General features: G+C 46.6%; 1 protein-coding gene across 5 annotated transcripts in view; it reads left to right on the top strand.

Moving 5' to 3' along the window:
- The window catches only part of Spire2 (spire type actin nucleation factor 2), a 31,583-nt gene extending 12,006 nt beyond the window's left edge, over window positions 1–19,577 (top strand). Inside the window, exons 2-15 of one of the 5 annotated variants that reach the window (XM_048355083.1) lie at window positions 710–753; window positions 4,659–5,015; window positions 6,917–6,997; window positions 7,119–7,283; window positions 8,003–8,089; window positions 8,416–8,539; window positions 10,382–10,551; window positions 11,127–11,316; window positions 12,328–12,443; window positions 13,134–13,283; window positions 13,392–13,459; window positions 15,118–15,145; window positions 18,395–18,510; window positions 18,924–19,577. In XM_048355083.1, the coding sequence (XP_048211040.1) occupies window positions 710–753; window positions 4,659–5,015; window positions 6,917–6,997; window positions 7,119–7,283; window positions 8,003–8,089; window positions 8,416–8,539; window positions 10,382–10,551; window positions 11,127–11,316; window positions 12,328–12,443; window positions 13,134–13,283; window positions 13,392–13,459; window positions 15,118–15,145; window positions 18,395–18,510; window positions 18,924–19,146 (1,919 nt within the window). In that variant the 3' untranslated portion in view covers window positions 19,147–19,577. Of the gene's footprint in view, window positions 1–709; window positions 754–4,658; window positions 5,016–6,916; window positions 6,998–7,118; window positions 7,284–8,002; window positions 8,090–8,415; window positions 8,540–10,381; window positions 10,552–11,126; window positions 11,317–12,327; window positions 12,444–13,130; window positions 13,284–13,391; window positions 13,460–15,117; window positions 15,146–18,394; window positions 18,511–18,923 lie in introns of those variants that run through there. The other 4 variants (XM_048355082.1, XM_048355084.1, XM_048355085.1 and 1 more) reach the window with 4 other exon arrangements.
- The last annotated feature ends 472 nt before the right edge of the window (window positions 19,578–20,049 follow it).

Genomic DNA, 20,049 nt, shown 5'->3' with positions numbered 1-20,049 from the left:
ATGCATAAAAATCTCAAGGAAGGACAGAACTCAGGCTAAGGTCAACTGCCAGGACCAGTGAAAAAACTAATTCTCTGCCCTTTTCACTTAGCACAATAAAATAAAATAGAATAAAACACACAAGAGTCTGGTTTCCACCTGCCCTTCAACCTGGGGGTGCTATCTCTGAACAAGGTACTATCAGCCTAGGGAAAGCCTGAGGTAGAGCATTTGCCATCTGAACTGGGTTTATTCAGCCTGTGAGCTAGGATGAAGGCTCATGGCTTTTTTTTTTTTAGGCCATCTCATTTCAGATGGTCTCTCCCTGCAGACATGATTGATGGGAGTTGCTCCTTCCTTTGCCTCCCAGGGAACAGCCTCCTTTTGTGCCTAGACTCACCACCAGGTTGGCTGCTCTCCAGTCTTGACTTTTGCCCTTAAGCAGTCACCATGGAGGACTGAAGACTGTCTTCACCAGAGACCTTGCACCTTTGAGGGCAGAGACACTGTCACTCTTGACCCTAAACCTGGAGTCTTGCCCAGCATGAGCTTCTCAGTTACTATCAAGGTGACCAGCTGACTCATCCCATTGTGAACTTTCTTGTGTTCTTTTGGAAGTGTGCTATGTGTTCCCAGGAAAAATGGAGCTGAGGGGGAAGGAATTAACAGCCCTGTCTGTCTGAGTCCCATGGCTGCCAACATAACCTTGACTCACTGTCTTCTCTTGCAGAGCCCACAACGATGGTGGTGATGCCGGCCAGCTCAGAAGCCCAGGTATTCAAAATCAATTTTATTTTTTATTTTTTTATTTATTTTGTGTGTATATATATATATATATATATATATATATATATATATATTTTTTTTTTTTTTTTGCCAGTCCTGGGCCTTGGACTCAGGGCCTGAGCACTGTCCCTGGCTTCTTTTTGCTCAAGGCTAGCACTCTACCACTTGAGCCACAGCACCACTTCTGGCTGTTTTCTATATATGTGGTGCTGGGGAATTGAACCCAGGGCTTCATGTATACAGGGCAAGCACTCTTGCCACTAGGCCATATTCCCAGCCCCCAAAATCAATTTTAAAGATTACTTACTTGATACTATAAAAACTTACCTGTTTGTCTAATGTAAATCATCAAATGTATAAAGTGTGAGGAAACCATTCACAGAGGACAGGCAGAACAAGGAGCCCAGTAGGACAAAAAGGAGTGTCACTCATTGTACCCAGTGAGGCAATGCTGTTGTTGCCTTACTATTCTGCTGCAGAGGAAGATAGCAGGTTACTACCTGCACAAAGTGCAGACCTGGTGTGGATTTTAGGGACAAACAGGAAACCAGCCAATGACCAATGCCCAGGAATCCACTCAACTCACAACTCAAGCCCCATCAACAGCATGTCTTCCTGGGACTCTTTCCCTTTCACCTACTGGCCCAAGGTTATGTCCTCATTTACACACACACACGATTTATTTTTAATTTTAATTTAGTTAGTTTATATATTTAGCTTAAGGCTAACACTCTACTACTTGAGCCACAGTGCCACTTCCAGCCTTTTCTGTTTTTCCCAGCCCACAATTTATTTATTTATTTATTTATTTATTTATTTATTTATTTATTTATTTATTTATTTATTTATTTTTGGCCAGTCCTGGGCCTTGGACTCAGGGCCTGAGCACCATCCCTGGCTTCTTCCCGCTCAAGGCTAGCACTCTGCCACCTGAGCCACAGCGCCCCTTCTGGCTGTTTTCCATATATGTGGTGCTGGGGAATCGAACCGAGAGCTTCATGTGTAGGAGGCAAGCACTCTTGCCACTAGGCCATATTCCCAGCCCCCACAATTTATTTTTAAAAAATAGTTTGATTGAGGGACTAGGAATGTGGCTTAGCAGTAGAGTACTTACCTAGCATGCATGAAGCCCTAGGTTCAATTCCTCAGTACCACATAAACAGAAAAAGCAGGAAGTGGCACTGTGGCTCAAGTCATAAAGTGCTAGCCTTGAGCAAAAAAGAAGCCAGAGACAGTGCTCAGGCCCTGAGTCCAAGCCCCAAGACTGGCAAAAAAAAAAAAACAAAAACAAACTTTGAAGAGTGCCAGTGTGGACTATTTTCTCAGAGGCCCATACATTAACTCAAGAGTTTCATTCCCGGGCCTGGGAATATGGCCTAGTGGCAAGAGTGCTTGCCTCATATACATGAGGCCCTGGGTTCGATTCCTCAGCACCACATATACAGAAAAATGGCCAGAAGTGGCGCTGTGGCTCAAGTGGCAGAGTGCTAGCCTTGAGCAAAAAAAAGAAGCCAGGGACGGTGCTCAGGCCCTGAGTTCACGGCCTAGGACTGGCCAAAAAAAAAAAAAAAGAGTTTAATTCCCCAGGAAACAGAAGAGAGACCTACTCATCTATCCTTTTTTTTTTTTTTTTTTTTTTGGTCACTCATAAGACTTGAACTCAGGACCTGGGCACTGTCCCTGAGCTTTTTCTGCTCAAGGCTAATACTCTACCCCTTTGAGCCCCAGCACCACTTCCAGTTTTCTGGTGGTTAATAGCAGATAAGTGTTCCATGAACTTTCCTGCCTGGGCTGGCTTCAAACCACAATCCTCAGATCTCAGCCTCCTGAGTAGCTAGGATTACAGGTATGAGCTACTGACACCCAGAACTAATAATTTCTTTAAAGTACCTTAAAAATCTGTGAGGTCTTCTGGAATTGCAACTCCTTTGTACAACTACTTAATGCTTTTTAATTCTTTTTACAAAAAGGAAAAAAAAAGTCTGTGAAGTGCCACAGAAATTCCTCTTAAAGTGGCAGTACTTTTCTATTTCACTTGTCAGGGAATTCTGTTTTTAGCTTACCACTAGTGATTGAGACCAGTGGTTCTTTTCAGGGTATTGACAAATGTTACCATGGACTTGTTCTACGTATGCCACCTGTACTCTGACTTTCCATGCCCTCAAGCCATGTGGTTCCCTCAGAGAGTCAGGTCTGACCAGATGGGGAACATTGAAATGAACTGCTACCACCATGAATACAGGAAGGTAATAATGGCACTCCTAATATGATTAGCATTTGATTTTATGTTTTAGAAGGCTTTCAGAAAGCTGAGCATGGTAGCACATGAAATCTAAGCATGGTGGCACGTGTCTGTAATCCCAGCACTGGTGAGGCTAAGGCAAGAGGATCATGGGTTCCAGTAGCTAGGCTACACAGAAATACCCTGTTTGAAAAAAAAAAAGTAAAACCACTGTTTGAATCCTAGCTACTTAGAAGACTGAGATCTGAGGATCATGACTCAGAGTCAGTCCAGGCAGGAAAATCCATGAGACTCTGAACTCCAATTAACCGACAAAAGGGCTGGAGCTGGAGCCGTGGCTCAAGTGGTAGAGTACCAGAGAAAAAGCTCAGGGACAGCACTCAGGCCCTGAGTTCAAGCCCCAGGACCAGCACGTATACACACAAAAATGTCAGTCTTTATTAGGTGTAGTTGTATGAATCAGCTTTCTGTTCTGTAACAAATTCCTTAGGATGATTAATGTGGTTCAGTGGTACAGAGCTTAGTATGCACAAAGCGCAGTGAGTTCAATCTCTAGTAGAAAGGAAGGGAGGAAGGAAGGAAGGAAAGGAAAGGGAGAAAAGGAAGGAATGCTAGTTGGCAGGCTTAGTTTGGTTCAGCTCACAGCTTTGGAGATTTCAGTCCATGACCAATTGGCTCTGTTGTTTTGGGACCTTGGATGTATTGAACAGGGCATGTGTTAGAGAAGGTCTGTTTACTTCATGGCAACAAAGAAAGTAGAGCTGAGTTCCCAACACCACCTCCAAGAACAGCCTTCAGTTGGTAGAATTCCCACAAACCCCCATAAGATTCCACCACTTAATCTGGGCACTAGTGGCTCACGCCTGTAATCCTAGCTATTTAGGAGACTGAGATCTGAAAATCAAGGTTCAAAACAAGCTCCGGCAGGTAAATTCTGCTATCTCCATACATACACACACCCCCCCTTTGTTTCTGTGCTGGTACTGGAGTTGAGTGTTATCCTTTAGTTTTGTTTAGTTTTCTGAAGGCTGGTGTTCTATTACTGGAGCCACAGCTCCACTTCCAACTTTTTGCTGGTTAATTGGAGATGAAAATCTCATAGATTTTCCTGCCCCAGCTTCAAACTGGGATTCTCAGATCTCAGCCTCCATAGGCATGAGCTGCTGGCTCTGGCTTTCAGCCCCCCCATCTAAAAACAGTTTCATTGTTCTATTTTCATATATCTAAGTCAAGTATTTCTACCACACTACTCTCATTCACCTTCTCCACTGGTCCTCCTCTCATGGACATTTAAAAATTTTTTCTCTGGGTTAACTCCTGTAAAAGAAGGTCCTGAATCACTGGGTAGGGTAGGTACATAGTAAGAATTTATAAAACCTTCTTCCAAAGTAACTGTGCAGTTTGGGAAACATGCTTTTAATGGTTATTTGTGTTCTGGTTGTACCATGGTATATACCCCATGGTTTACAGTTTGCTATAGCCAAGCCACTCTTAAAAACTATCCTGCAATCTTTCCTCCCTTCACAGCCTGCATTGGGTCTGGCAGCGGCTCTGCTCCTCAGACTGCCTTGAGCTTAGCAGCTGCCTACCCTAGTGCCCCAATGGCCCTTATACCCTGCCCTAGTGACAAAGCTGTACTGCTGTTTCACAGATGGTGCAGTCCTTGGGCTTTGCCATCTATCGTGCACTAGACTGGGGGCTGGATGAGACAGAGGAGCGCGAGCTCAGCCCACAGTTGGAGCAGCTTATTGACCTCATGACCAATAGTGACTGTGAGGACAGCAACTGCGGGGCTATGGATGAGGGATATGGAGGTCCTGAGGAGGAAGAGGAGGCCGAAGGGGGACCCCGCACTGTACGTACTTTCACCCAAGCCATGCGGCTGTGTGCAATCCGCCTGACAGACCCCCACGGCGCACAAGCCCACTACCAGGCAGTGTGCCGTGCACTGTTTGTGGAGACACTGGAGCTTCGAGCCTTCCTAGCCCGGGTCCGGGAGGCCAAAGAGGTAAGCCCAGGCATGCTCAGTGCCATGGTGGGGCAAGTAAGGAAAGGGGTACTGTGGGGAAGGGCCTTGGTGCTAGAGGGTCTGGGAGCTGGGGCAGGGTCCATCCAACCGATGGGCCTTAGTGCAGCACATTCTGCCCCTACATGGGAATATCTACCTGGCTTACCTATGCTCTCTGCTGTCCTAAATACTTCATGTGTTTACCTCTAGCCCTCATGCCTTCTTTCTACCAGGTTTTCACTACAGGAAACTGAAGCCCAGGGAGTTAGGAAGTACCTCTCTGGACCTCTGTCCCTCACTGCATCATTCCTATTGCTCTAAGTTATTATCCCGCCCCCCCACTCCATTTTTACCCCAAGAGAGCAGGATCTGTCTACTGCCTCCCAGCTATCTTCTCCAGGTCCTAGTTCCTTCTGAAAGCAGGAAACTAATGACAAATCATTGCTGGCCACCTAAAACCATATACAGACTGGTCCACTTGCTTGGAGCTTTCCGGGTAGGTGGGTAATGAGAGAATCTCTGTGAGGCTTTCACTGTGCATACCACAGTCCATCCTTATTCTCCCTCTCCCCTCTGAAATAATCCCCCATTTAACAGAGAGCACATGAAAATTCTGAGAGTCTGGGTCTCTTGCCCAAAGTCACAGAGCCACAATAGGGTAAATCTCCCCTGGCTACCAACTAAAGTCCTACTAGGGCTATCCTACCTTCCCAGAGTTAGGAGATGATATCTCCTCAGCTCTTCTTGCTTCTAGGAGGAGTTTCTATGTGTTTCTTTGAAGTGAGTCTTCTAGACTCTGAGTCCAGCTCTTCTGTCAGCATTCCACACATGTGAAAGGGGGCTTTGGAGAGTCAGGGGAAGTTAGTTTCATTCTCTCTTGCTCAGATGACAGAAAGTTTTTGTTTTAATTGTTTTATTTCTTTGTGGTACTGGGGATCAAATCAATGCCTTGCACATGCTGGACAAGAGCTCTACAACTGAGCTACACCAACAGCTTGCAAATGTGTTTTTGAGGCTAATTAACTCTGGTCTCTAATTCTACTCTGATTCCTCTCTAACCTAGAAGTATTATGGCCAGGTTCCTGACCTCTTGTAGCCTGGGGAAGTTTCTTGATGATATCTGACTGATAGGGCCAGGAACACAATTTGAACCAGTTGGACCTTATCTATAACCAGCATGTACAAGATTGAGAGGCCTTCCATCCATTGGGAGTATGAATGGTCCATCCTCATTTTTCCTCCCAGCTTTTCCTTGTCATCTTAGAGACACTCTTGTGATGTTCTCCAGTTAGCAGATGATTTGCGTGCTCTTGGTCTCTGAATTCAGCCTGTGTTCTCTTGCTCAGATCAATTCCATTTCTAGCCTAGGTAGCACATTGGAGAGCAGCACACATGCCCCAAGAGGATAAAAATTAAGCCATGAACGCAAGTTCGACTAAGTTATACTGACATAGGGTTGGTAAACTTCGTGCCAGCCATAAACAGACACTAGCTCCAGCCAGAGGTACCTGAGGAAGTGCTGTGTGAACTGAGACCCAGAGAGCAAAGAAGAATTCCCCATAGATGGGGCTTCCACAGCTGTCTCTGCCACTCATGAAGGACATAGCACCTCCTTGGCATGTCAATCAAATGGGAGAAGGTACCATATAAGCTCCAGGTTCTTACTAGTCCCTCATTTGAGTCTGGCAAGTACCAAGATGGATAAGAGCTCTGTGTGGTTCCAAGGTGATGGTTTCCTCAGATTTTCCCATGCTCTACAGCTGGGCCAAAATAACTAAGTGCCTCCTTTAGTCAGTTGGGTGATAGCTAGGTGGTAAAGATGTGCTCCTTGCTAGTCAGGGTCATGCCCTATGTTTGCCAGTCTCCTACTTTCTCTGAGCTAACCAGACATATGCTCCCAGATGTTGCAGAAACTGGGGGAGGATGAGCTGCATGTGGAGAAGCCACTGGCTGAGCTTGACAACTTGAGACATACGGACTGGGTAAGATATTGGCCTCTTCTGGTTGCGGATGCAAAAGAGCACAGCTCATCCCCAAGGGCCTGTGTGAGGATGGTTGTGGCAGATGCTATGGCTGAGGTCCTTTCTGTCTCCTTGGAGTCAGGCTCGACTGTGGGTCCAGCTTATGCGGGAGCTGCGACATGGAGTGAAGCTGAAAAAGGTGCAGGAACAAGAGTTCAATCCTCTGCCCACTGAATTCCAGCTCACCCCTTTTGAAATGTTGATGCAGGATATTCGTGCCAGGAACTACAAGCTGCGCAAGGTCATGGTGAGTTGGCCAGACATCTTTGCTTCTCCCTCCACCAGCAGCTCTGAACTTTGTTCTTTTGCTAGGGTACTGAGGGTACTGAGTAAACGAAGACAGGCATGCCTCTCATTCCTATAGCTCAAGGTTGTGCTAGGTACATAGTGTAACAAGGGCAGGGAAAGAGGAGGGGACAGATTCCTAAGGATCAGGATGGCCCTATTAGGATGGGACTCTAAGAGTGGAACTCAAGTGGTAGAATGCTCACTTAGCAGGAATGAAGCCCTGTGTTCCACCCTCAGTACCACAAAGAAAAAGAAAAAGCTAGCAACTACATTTTTCCAATTAATACAGTGTGCTTATGTATACTAGCATCACTCTTAGAATTTTAAGTGCGCAATATCATTTCATTCTTACAACAGCCCTATGGGGTATGCATTGCCAACCCCATTTCATGAAGAATCTGAGGTTCAAGAAGCTCAGGCAGCTGTAACTGGAGGGTCAGTAGGCTTTGGATGATGCAGCTATCCCTGGGTATGGCCCGTGTATCTATCTACTGTGCACTTGTCCAAAAGGCAGATGGGTTCCAGGGAGTAAAGACCATGAGACAGAGGATGTAGATGAAAACCAGGCTGTTTTCAAGGCTGCTCCAGGCCCTTCCAGTCACCCCAGCACCAGCAGGTAGCTCCTGCAAGCTCTTAGGCTAGCCAGGCTCTTAAATTGCCTCACCATTCTCCTGGTAGGTAGATGGGGATATTCCTCCCAGAGTGAAGAAGGATGCACATGAGCTTATCTTGGACTTCATCCGCTCCCGGCCTCCACTAAAGCAGGTATTGGCTCTGCCCCTCCTCTTCAAGGAATTATGGAGCCTGTGCTCTTCTGTGGCCCAACTGGGAAGTGTCTTATAGCATATATTTGTCTTCCAGAGGCAGACTGTACTCTTGGTTGTTTGCTGGTAGGCTGAGCACAGGGCTGTGGCCTTGGGTCTCCTTCCTTCTGGAAAGAATTTATCACCTCCATCCTACACTAGGAACACACAGAGGCCCCTGAAGCCTCTGGAGAGCTGATCCTAGCAACAGCTATTACAGCATGTCCTTCCTCCATAGTGGGCCCATGTCATCTCCTCCACTTACCTGCTACACAATCTTCTTTGCAGGTCTCAGAGAGACAGCTTCGCCCATTGCCACAAAAGCAAAGGACCCTGCATGAAAAGATCCTAGAGGAGATCAAACAGGAGAGGAGATTGCGTCCAGTAGAGGGTCAGCACTTGGGTGCCCGTGGTAAGCAAGAAGAGAGCATGATGGGAGAGAAGAAATTTCCAGGGTCAGACTATAAATCAGGAATTGGTGTCAACCTCAAGAGTTCCTCCATGGATGGGAGACCCAGTGTGTTAGAAGTCTCAACCGGATAAAGATAAAGCATATCACACACGTCTGAGAGGGGAGGAAAAGTTCAATGCCAGCAAGACTGGCAGGCTGTCTCCATCAGGGTAGAGAGCAGCAGCTGCCATTAAGCTAGGGGACTGGTTACAGGGAGGGAAACTGCAAAAAGAGGAACTTGGGAACTGCCTAGTCAACAGGAAATAATCAGGAAATTTATGGTAAAGGGGTTGATGCTCGTCAGGAGGACCTTGAGATGCAGTCAGGCAAGCCACCAGAACCCAGAAATATTTTGATTTTTGCTTTTTAGACTTAGGGGGTGCTGATAAGCAGAATAATCACCAGAACCCAGGACATTTTGATTTTTTTTTTTTTTTTTGCCAGTCCTGGGGCTTGGACTCAGGGCCTGAGCACTGTCCCTCGCTTCTTTTTGCTCAAGGCGCTCTGCCACTTGAGCCACAGCGCCACTTCTGGCAGTTTTCTATATATGTGGTGCTGAGGAATTGAACCCAGGGCTTCATGTATACGAGGCAAGCGCTCTTGCCACTAGGCTATATTCCCAGCCCCGACATTTTGATTTTTGCTTTGCAGATTTAGGGAGTGCTGATAGCCTTGTGAAGTCTCGGTGATCTTATAGTCCATTCATTGACCTGATTTTGCCATTCTACATTGTTGCAATGGTATAAAAATTTTTCAGCACTTAGGAGTAAAATAAAATTAAAACAAAGTTTCTGGGTAGGTAAAACCAGGCATTAGTCTTGAACTCCCATTTCCTGCATGGGGAGAAGGAAATCTTTCTCTTTTTCTATTTCTCCCTACTTTAACCCTGTCTCACACTAAAATAAATCCTTACTAAAACTTAAAAAATTATTAAAATATTTGTTTTAAAAAAGGATCCAGGTGGGCTGGGAATATGGCCTAGTGGCAAGAATGCTTGCCTCATATACATGAAGACCTGGGTTCGATTCCCCAGCACCACATATATAGAAAATGGCCAGAAGTGGCGCTGTGGCTCAAGAGGTAGAGTGCTAGCCTTGAGCAAAAAGAAGCCAGGGACAGTGCTCAGGCCCTGAGTCCCAGGACTGGCAAAAAAAAAAGGATCCAGGTGCCAGTGGCTCACTCCTCGAATCCTGGCTACCTAGGAAGCTAAGTTATGAAGATCACATTTTGAAGCCAGCTGGAATAGGAAAGTCCATGAGACTCCTCTCTCAAATTTACCACCAAAAAGCTAAAAGTGAAAAATGAAGCTATTGTTTAAGTGGTAGAGTGCTAGCCTTGAGAAAAAGAATCTCAGGCCCTGAGTTCAAGCCCAAGGACTGGCATCCCCCTCCCCACCAAAAAAAGGCTTATGGCAGAGCCCAGGCCCTGAATTCAAGCCTAGGACAAGCAAGCACCAAAAGTTGGGAAGGGTGGGGTGGGGGGGGTGGGGGGTGGGGGGGGGGCACACACACATACAAACTCTATCTCTACTTCCATTGGGTCTCTGGTAAGCTAGGTAGTTCCACTTTTTAGGCTTCAATTTCTCATTTGTTAAATGACTGATACCACTATCTTGGTGCATAAGTGTCATGGAACATGGTCTTGGGACACTACTTCCCAAGCCAAAGAAAAGAGGCTATGAATAGAAGTAACCCTCTAGAAAGAAGAGAATTAAGCCAATGGTGTACATGAAGCTTCCTGTTCCTACCCTAACATCCCCTTCCTCACTCATTGTCCTGTATTGCCCTGGCTATCTGCCTCCAGGGTTTGGCTCTCTGCCTTGCATCCTCAATGCCTGCTCTGGAGATGTCAAATCCACCTCCTGCATCAACCTGTCTGTCATGGATGCCGGGAGCAGCAGCCATCGTCCAAGGCCCAGAGTCCTACTCAAGGCCCCCACCTTAGCAGAGATGGAGGAGATGACCACATCTGAGGTCAGAGCTCACGGAGATTCCTGAAGAGACCATGCAGGAAGAGGGTAGGGAAGTGAGAAGGGCTGAGCAGAGCCAGCTAGCAGAGAGTGCAGCAATGAGCTGAGTGGACATCTCCTGCCCAGGGCCGACAGCTTGAGTTAAGCATATGGGGCCCCTTTTCTATCTAGGTGAAGAAGTGTCCTTGAGATACTAGACAGTGGTCTTGGGACACCATTCCCAAAGCAAAGCTTGGAATTAAAGTGACCCATTGCCTTATGGTGACATGAGAACCTTCCAGGTGATTAGAATGAGGGCCTGTCTCTCAACACTGTTCTCTATACTAGGAGGCTTCAGTGATGGCCATCTCAGTGGTCTCCTAGCCTCGTCGGTAGGCTGTCTATTTCCCAGAATGCTCTACAAGGCTCTTGGGAGGGACTTGGTTATTGAAGCACTTTAATGAACTGTCCAGAAGATGAGAGTCTCTGTGGGTAGGGGAAAGCCCAGGGTCTCAGTGGCTTCCCTGGGTCTACTGCCTTGGTTTAGGGATGGGCAAGAGGTGCTAGAGGCAGTGTTCAATGTGTTTGACATGCCTGCAGGAAGAAGAGTCTCCCTGTGGAGAAGTGATGTTGAAGCGGGATCGCTCTTTTTCGGAGCATGACCTGGATCAGCTCCGGTGTGAGGTGGTATCTGGCTTGAAACCAGCTACTCAGCCCGCACGAGGGACAGAGCCATCCCGGCCACGAGCAGGCAGCATGAATACCTGGAGATCCAGCACCCAAGACCAGGGCAAGTGCCACCTCTTCTCAGCCTGTCCTCCTCAGATCTGTCCGTGGGTACTATGTTGGTCTCAGTCCCATATCTGAGAAAACAGCACCCTGGTTGCAGGAGTTTGTGCCTGCAGGAAGGGTACTCTCAATCCTTTACTACCTGAGACAGGCGTCCCTTACTTTCTGTACACTTGAGAACTTTTTGTTAAATAATCTTCATTAATGCAAAGTATTTTGTAAAGAACTTAAATTCTGAATTCTGTTACCTGGTGATGTTGGCTACCATACTGGGATGGAGAAAGAATGCTATCCAGGCCCTAAATCTTTCTCTGTGTGAACAGAAACATGAGTTCTTTGTAGACCAGATGGGCTCTTGTAGCACATTCCCAATCTATCTGTCCTCAGCCACCATTTCCCACAAGCTCTTTTCCTGTTGTGGAGTACAGAGGACTAGAGCTTAGAAACTGAGGCCTGATAGCCACACAGGGTTCATACTACCGCAGAGGCATGAACTGTCTACAACAGTCATCAGGACACTGGCAGCTGACAGCCCACCAGGCATGGCTAGTGCTTCTTGTCTGCCCCTGAGATCACCCTGAACAGCCTTGCAGCTTTCCGCCCGATCTTAGGACAATCCATTTAGTAAGGATTCACTTTCTGTTGTTGAGAGGTCCCAGGCAAGATTGAAACTGCTAGTTACTCCAAGAGTCCTTCTCCTGCCTTCTGAGCCTGCAACAGGCACCTAAACTAAAGGCAGACCTTCCTGTGTGGTATGTCTATAGTGTGTGCTCAAAAGCCCTGCTGAGTCATGAACTTGCAATGCTGCTTGTCTTATGTCATATCATGCTCAGACATGGGGCCCTTAAGTGGTTATCTGAGCTGCATGCATCCCCAGCACAGGTCCTCAGATGGGTAACATATTTCCGACCTTTTAGATTGTTCCCCAGAGAAGCACATATCATCCCCAAAACCCACTTGGCACAGTGGACTTCTGCCAAGTTGTCCTCATGGGCCTGTGCTCTACCTTCAGTTTCTTGTGCTGTGAATGTCCAGTTCCAGTCTGACCCCATCTGCCCACCACTCAGCAGTCTGAGCTCAGCGAACAGACCCAAGGCTTCTGAGCCAGATGCCAGACACCAATGGCTGGTGAGTGACAGTTAAAGTTACCCTGGCAGACCTCATCAGCACTATCTTTGTTTATCCCTAGGGCAGGACACCTGCTTGGAAGAAAGACTGTTTCAGTTCTCTTGAGTGTGGCTAGGTCTGACTTTGTCCTCAGCCAGGGTCAAGCCAACATATCCCAGGGAGGTTGGTCTTTGCTGCCACCTATTGGGGTTCATTGATCTTGTGGTCAAAAGTAGAACAGCCTCGAAAAGGACCATTCAGTATGCCAGTTAGGACAGTGGTCCTGCTGGGTTCAGGGGACACAAAAGTCAGGCAGGTAGAGGGGACCTTGGAGCTACACAGCTCAGGAGCAGTAGAGAAAGCTCAATGGTAAAGGCCTGGAGTAAGGACAAAATTTGAACCAGACTTTGGGTGGTTTTGGTCATCCAGATAAAATGAGGGTATTAAAAAAGAAAGGCTTGGACATGTGGTCAGTGAGAACTGGGCAGGCTCCTGAGCCTGCAGGTTTGGGGAACTTGCTGCATCAGCAAAGAACTTCTCAAAGAACTGAGGTCACAGCTGAATCCCAGGTGTGGGAGAGCTGATGCATGAGCTTCAGGAAGTTGCCAGATGTTTGGACTGAGGCCAGGGAGATTTGAGGTCCCCAAGGAAGTAGAGAAGCTTGTGGGTGACCTCAGCCTTAAAGGCCTTATCCCTTGGTTGAGCAAGCAGGACTCTGCCCACCAGGAGTTCAGCCATCCTGTGGAGAGCCTGGCCCTGACTGTGGAGGAGATGGTGGATGTGCGACGTGTTCTGGTCAAGGCTGAGATGGAGAAATTTGTCCAGGACAAGGAGCTCTTCAGCAGCCTGAAAAGGGGGAAGGTGAGGCACTGGAACCTCCTCCTCTCTCACCAGCCCTAGGTCAGGACTGGTCAGGGTAGGTGAAGCCAGGTCTTAGGTGCTTTTGTCTAACAAGGTCTTTACTTGCAGATTTGTTGCTGCTGCCGGGCCAAGTTCCCACTTTTCTCTTGGCCACCCTCATGTCTCTTCTGCAAGAGGTGAGCCTTCTCTAAGCATGCTTTTTAACTAACAAGGAGCAAGGAGGTGGGAGGTCCCTATCCAGGTTGACTTGAGCACAACTTCCTGTGCATCACCACCATGGCTGTGGCTGTTGAGTCCTTGAGATATGGTTAGTGTGACTCAGGAATGTAGATTTTTGGGTTCACATTGTGTTTGTGTGTGTGTGTGTGTGTGTGTGTGTGTGTGTGTGTGTGCGTGTGTACACATGTACACTTGTACTAGGGTTTGAACTCAAGGTGTAGGCACTGTCCTTTAGCTTTTTCCTTCAAGGTTGGCACTCTACTACTTAAGCCTACTACTACTCTTCCACTTTCAGTTTTTTTTCTGGTTAATTGGAGGTAAGAGTCTCATGGACTTTTTCCTGCCCGAGCTGGCTTCGAACTTTAATCCTCAGATCTCAGCCTTCTGAGTAGCTAGGATTGCAGGTGTGAGCCACTAGTGTCTAGCTACATTACACTTTCCTTCCTTCCTTCCTTCCTTCCTTCCTTCCTTCTTTCCTTCCTTCCTTCCTTCCTTCTTTCCTTCCTTCCTTCCTTCCTTCCTTCCTCCTTCCTTCCTTCCTTCCTTCTTTCCTTCCTTCCTTCCTTTCTTCTTTCCTTCCTTCCTTCTTTCCTTCCTTCCTTTCCTTCTTTCATTCCTTCCCTTCCTTTCTCCTTCCCTCCCTCCCTCCCTCCTTTCCTTCTTCCCTTCCTCCCTCAATCCCCCTTCCTTCCTTCCTTCCTTTCTCTTTTATTTCTTTCCTTTCTCCCTCCTTTCATTCTTTCTTTCCTTTCTTCTTTTTTCTGGTTTTATTTTATCTTTTATTTTCTTTATTTTTATTATTATTTTTGTTTCAATCTAGAGTTCTTAGAATGTTTTGTTTTGTTTTTCTGGGAACCATCATCTAGGCAGAGAGACCTCAAATGAGATACCCAGTTTGAGAACCATTTACCTTTTTTATCCCTATACCCAATTTCATAAGTTAAATGCATTCTTGCCAAAGTTCAAACTAAAATTTAGAGTTACAACTTATGTAGTACACTAAAAGGGAAAACATTTCCGAGCAATATAGACCCAATATCCAGACTGTTATTGATATATATTAACAAAACATACATAATATTTTACAGTAAAATGAGATACTAAACAAATTGCTTGTGTATGTGTACATGCATGTGCATGCGCCAATACTGAGGTTTAAATTAACTCATACTCTCATACTCTCACTTGGCTTTTTCACTCAAGGCTGCTGCTTTGCCACTTAAGCCACATCTCCTCTTCTCACTTTTTGGTGGTTAATTGGAGATAAGAATCTTGTGGAATCAATCTCCTGCCCTGGCTGGCTTGGAGCTATGATCCTCAGATCTCAGCCTCCCGAGTAGCTAGGATTACAGGCGTGAGCCACCAGGTATACAATGGAGTGGAAGGCATAAGAAAACTCCAGGCACGTGTCCTCAAGAGAACTGAGGGCAGAGGTGAATGGGTAGGAGCTGAGGAAGAAAATTCTAGAGTACATTAAAGTAAAATATTGAAATAATAAGGAATTAGGCTGAAATCAAAGATATCTGATATGGGGTGGGACATTAGGCCAAAGAGAGACTATTGCTGACTTCTTGGACATCCTTATCACTAATATTCTTCCTCCATTCCCTTTTAGAGCCATCTGCACTTCCTGTAGCATAAAGGTGAGGATCTTGGGGGGATCTTCAGGGTTTCAGAGATGGGGGTTCTTCAGGGTCTCAGAGATAGGAGCCACCCTATCTCCTGGTAGATTTGTTAGAAACCTACCCTAAAAGGTATGTCATCTGTTTTCTCCCTTCAGGAAGAGTAGGGAATATAGAGAAAGCCTAAACTTTCCAAGATTGCAGATTTTTGTTTGTTTTGTTTTGTTTTGTTTTGTTTTGTTTGTTTTGTTGTTTTGTTTTTATTTTTGAGATGAGGTGGCCTGATCTGGTTTTTATTGTGTAGTCCACGCTGATCCGGAATTTAGAATCCTACTGTATCTGCCTCCGGATTTTGAGGCAGGTTCTTCCTAGGTAGGCCAGGCTGGCCTTGAAATCATGATCCTCTTGTCTTAGCCTTCTGGGTACTAGGATTAAAGGTGTGAACCACACACACTTCAGAGGCTGGGTACTAGTGGCTCATAACTGTTATCCTACTTATTCAAGAAGCTGAAATCCAGAGGATTGTAGTTCAAAGCCAGCCTGGGAAGAAGAATCATTGAGACTCCATCTCCAAAATAACCAGCAAAAAGCAGAATTAGAGGTGTGGCTTAATTGGTAGAACAGCAGCCAAGCAAGCAAACTGAGTAAATGTAAGACCCTGAGTCCAAGCTCCCCCAGTATTTTAGTTTTCACTGCTGAAGTTCAAACCCAGAGCATGTGAGGCAAATGGTCTACCATTGAGCTATATTCTCAGCCCTTAGACTATGCAATTTTGTTTTATGACTGATCCTGGGGCATGAACTCAGGTCCTGGGTCCTGGGTGGTGTCCCTGAGCTTTTTTTTTTCTTTTTTTTTTTCTGCCAGTCCTGGGGCTTGGACTCAGGGCCTGAGCACTGTCCCTGGCTTCTTTTTGCTCAAGGCTAGCACTCTACCACTTGAGCCACAGTGCCACTTTTGGCTTTTTCTGTATATGTGGTGCTGAGGAATTGTACCCAGGGCTTCATGTATACGAGGCAAGCACTCTTGCCACTAGGCCATATCCCCAGCCCCTCCCTGAGCTTTTTTGCTCAAGCCCTAGGGCTCTACCATTTGAGCCACAGCTCCACTTCTAGCTTTTATGGTGCTCAATTGGAGACAGTTCTCATGAACTTTCCTGTTCTGCCTGGGCTGGCTTTGAATGGCAATCCTAAGATCTCAGCTTTCCAAGTAGCTAGGATTACAGGTGTGAGCCACCAGTGCCAGCTTGATTGTGGAATTTTTATACTCTTGCAGGTATGTATGTATTTAGTGCCAGTACTGGGGCTTGAACTCAGGGCCCGAGCCATGTCCCTTAGCTTATTTGCTTAATTATAGTGCTCTACCACTTGAGCCACAATTCTACTTCTGGGTATTTGCTGGTTAATTGGATATAAGAGTCTCATGGAGGGGCTGGGAATGTAGCTTAGCAGTAGAGTGCTTGCCTAGCATGCATGAAGCCCTGGGTTCGATTCCTCAGCATCACACAAACAGAAAAAGCCAGAAGTGGGCTGTAGTTCAAGTGGTTGGTAGAGTGCTAGCCTTGAGCAAAAGAAAGCCAGGGACAGTGCTCAGGCCCTGAGTTCAAGCACCTGGACTGGGAAAAAAAAAAGTCTTATGGACCAGGCACTGGTGGCTTATATCTCTAATCCTTGTTACTCAGGAGGCTGAGATCAGAGGATCTAAGTTGAGAGCCAACCCAGTCAGGAAAGTCCATGAGACTTATCTCCAATTAACCTCCAAAAGACCAGAAGTGGCACTATGGCTCAAAGTGGTAGAGCACTAGCCTTGAGTGAAAAAGCTCAGGGACAGCAGCCAGACCCTGAGTTCAAGCCCTATGACTGACCAAAAAAAAATTTTTTTTTAAATCTCATGGACTTTATTTGCTTGGCTGGTTCTCAACCACTTGAACCATCCTTCTTTTTTTTTTTTTTTGGCCAGTCCTGGGCCTTGGACTCAGGGCCTGAGCACTGTCCCTGGCTTCTTCCCGCTCAAGGCTAGCACTCCGCCACTTGAGCCACAGCGCCATTTTCTGTATATGTGGTGCTGGGGAATCGAACCTAGGGCCTCGTGTATCCGAGGCAGGCACTCTTGCCACTAGGCTATATCCCCAGCCCACTTCTGGCTTTTTCTATATATGTGATGCTGAGGAATCAAACCCAGGGTTTCATGTATACAAGGCAAGCACTGTACCACTAGACCATATTCCCAGCCCCCCTAATATGTAAGTCTTTAAATAAAAAAAAGAATGTTTTAATGTTTTAAAAGCTGGGCGTGGTGGTAATCCCAGCACTTGGGAGGCCGAAGTAGGAGATTATGATGTTCAGGCCAACCAGGGCTACACATTAAGGCCAGTGTAGGCTACATAATGAGAACTTATCTCAAACAAACAACAAAAACCCCAATAGTTTCAAATATTCTACATGAGTAGACTGTTCTGAGAAGCACTGCATGCGTGCACACGCACACACACACACACACACACACACACACTCCAGAGTCCTTCTAACACTGGTGTTTAGCAAGGCTTTGTATTTTGCACATGCTTAGATGAAGGCGTGCACAGAGGTAAACTGTTTTGTTTATGTTGTCCACCATGCTTCCACTCAGACAGAAGAACATAGTTTAGACTTATGCCATTGCTGGTTTTTGTGAGGGGGTGTTTGTTTTTGGTGTCAATACTAGGGCTTAAACTCAGCCTGGGTGCTGTCCTTGAGCCTTTTTGCACAAGGCTGATGCTCTACCACTTGAGCCACACCTCAACTTTGAGTTCTTTGCTATTAATTGGAGAGAAGAGTTTCACAGACTTTCTGCCTGGGTTGACTTTGCATCACAATCCTCAGATCTCAGCCTCCTGAGTAGCTAGGATTATAGCCATGAGCCAGTGGCACCCAGCTTAAATCCTTTAAAATACCCTTTGATAGAAATTTTAAAAAATACCCTTTTACCCTGGAACATTCCGTCCTCATTAGTGTAGCTACTGTTTATGTGCAGGTCAGGATATGAGATCATCTGCTTTAAAGTAGTACAGTTCACCTAAGAAGTCCGTATCCAATTGGATAAAAAAGATACCTTGAAAAAAAAAAAAAAGATACCTTGGTTTCAACATGGAGGAGGACCATGCTGGCTCCACAAATGAGTGTAGAAGCATTGCTAGTCTCTGGGCTACTTGGGCTGGCACATTGGTCAGGGTGGGGAGGATGAAGTGTGGCCAGATGATTCCAAGATGCCTTGCCACACCTCCCTGTGTTGCAGATGAAGATGCCTTCCAAGAAGTATGCACACATTCCTGTCTACACATTGGGCTTTGAGAGTCCTCAGAGGATGTCAACTGCCAAAGCCACACCTACACAGAAGAGAGATGCTTTCCAGTGTGTTCCTTTGCCTTTTTGCCGGTCTTGGGTGGTGGGTAGGCATTGATAGCAATGGGAAGCTATTTGTGATGGTACCATCAAAGAAATGGGAATTCAAGGTGGTTGGGAATGCTATTCAGATATTTTTGGAGGGCTCTGGGAAGTGGAGCAATATGTAATTGAATGTGGGTGGTTAAGGACCAGGATCTAAGTTCCTGTAGAAGAGATTTTGCTCGGATGCACTTTGTGAGGTGTACTCATTTCTCAAATCCCTGTGGATAAAGAAGGGGAGAGATTGTTGAAGGTAGATATGGACACGAGAAATGATGGAATTTGATCTTTTAGAATGGGATGGGGCAGGGTCTGTGGGTAATCTTGGCCTTTGGTGGGCTTTCCTTCCTGATGATCTTCTGAACTATGACTCTACCCAGATCCCTTCAGGGGCCACAGTGGCGGAGTGTAGAAGAGGAGTTCCCCCACATCTATACCCATGGCTGTATCCTGAAGGATGTTTGCAGCGACTGCACCAGCTTTGTGGCTGAGGTAGTACGATCCAGCCGGAAAAGCGTGGATGTTATCAACGCCACACCACGCCGCAGCCGCCAGACCCAGTCTCTCTATATCCCCAACACCAGGACTCTTGACTTCAAATGACTTCCCAAGATGGATAAGCTGAACCATCCTGCTCCGGGCCCTGGGGCACAGCTGTCTGCCCACGGTCCTGGGCTGTGCATGTACATATATACATATATAGATACATTTATATAATATACACACCTGGCCTATATATTTATATACATTGTCTCCCAAGCCTAGGTGTCTGAGGCCAGGCTTACTCCAACACCCGCCCTTCCCCCCCTTTCCTTTTCTTCTCAGGACTCCTTGGAGGGCATAAGGATTTCCTCAGGAGGAGGGCAGGGGATGCTAGATCTGGGGGCCATTGGCATAGCTTCCTTGACTGGGGTCCTGGTTATTCTCCACTCCAGGAGTGAATGCATAGCTGCCTCGTCTCCATGACTGGATGTCCAGACTGGATGTCCAGACTGGGACAGGACACCTTGGTTTCCAGGTAGACCCAGAGTAGGCAGCAGAGGTACTAAAGAAGCCTTTAAGTGGATGAGATTCTTCAGGAAGGCATTCCAGGCACCTCACAATTCCATCTGGAAAGCCCAAGGCCAAGCTTGCTCCCTGTCCCTTGCTGGCACCCACATATGCTGCCCCTCCAGGCCCACTTCATGCTGGTGCTGTTCTCGCTCACACCCCCACTGATCCCAAGAACCCATGATACCACGTGGCTCCAGGATGGAAAAGCAGCTGTGGAAACTTGTGCACATGGCCATTATTGGCCTAATAAAGTTGACCTACCCTCAGGGGTGGGCACTGAGGACTCACTAAGGCATTTGTATGTTCTTCCAAGGTGAAGCTGGGCTCTGCATGGCTTTCTGCCTGAGGAACCAGGATGGGCCTCCCTGGCACCTCCATCAGGATGAACATTCCAGGAACAAGTGTTTAAGACAATCTGTTACAGAGCTCTTGGTCAGTTTCTCTACCAACTTC

The sequence above is a fragment of the Perognathus longimembris genome, chromosome 10 (genome assembly GCF_023159225.1).
Source record: "Perognathus longimembris pacificus isolate PPM17 chromosome 10, ASM2315922v1, whole genome shotgun sequence".
NCBI classification, from domain to species: domain Eukaryota; kingdom Metazoa; phylum Chordata; class Mammalia; order Rodentia; family Heteromyidae; genus Perognathus; species Perognathus longimembris.
Note: the sequence above shows the minus strand (reverse complement) of the source record. Positions and strands in the feature narration are given on the sequence as shown.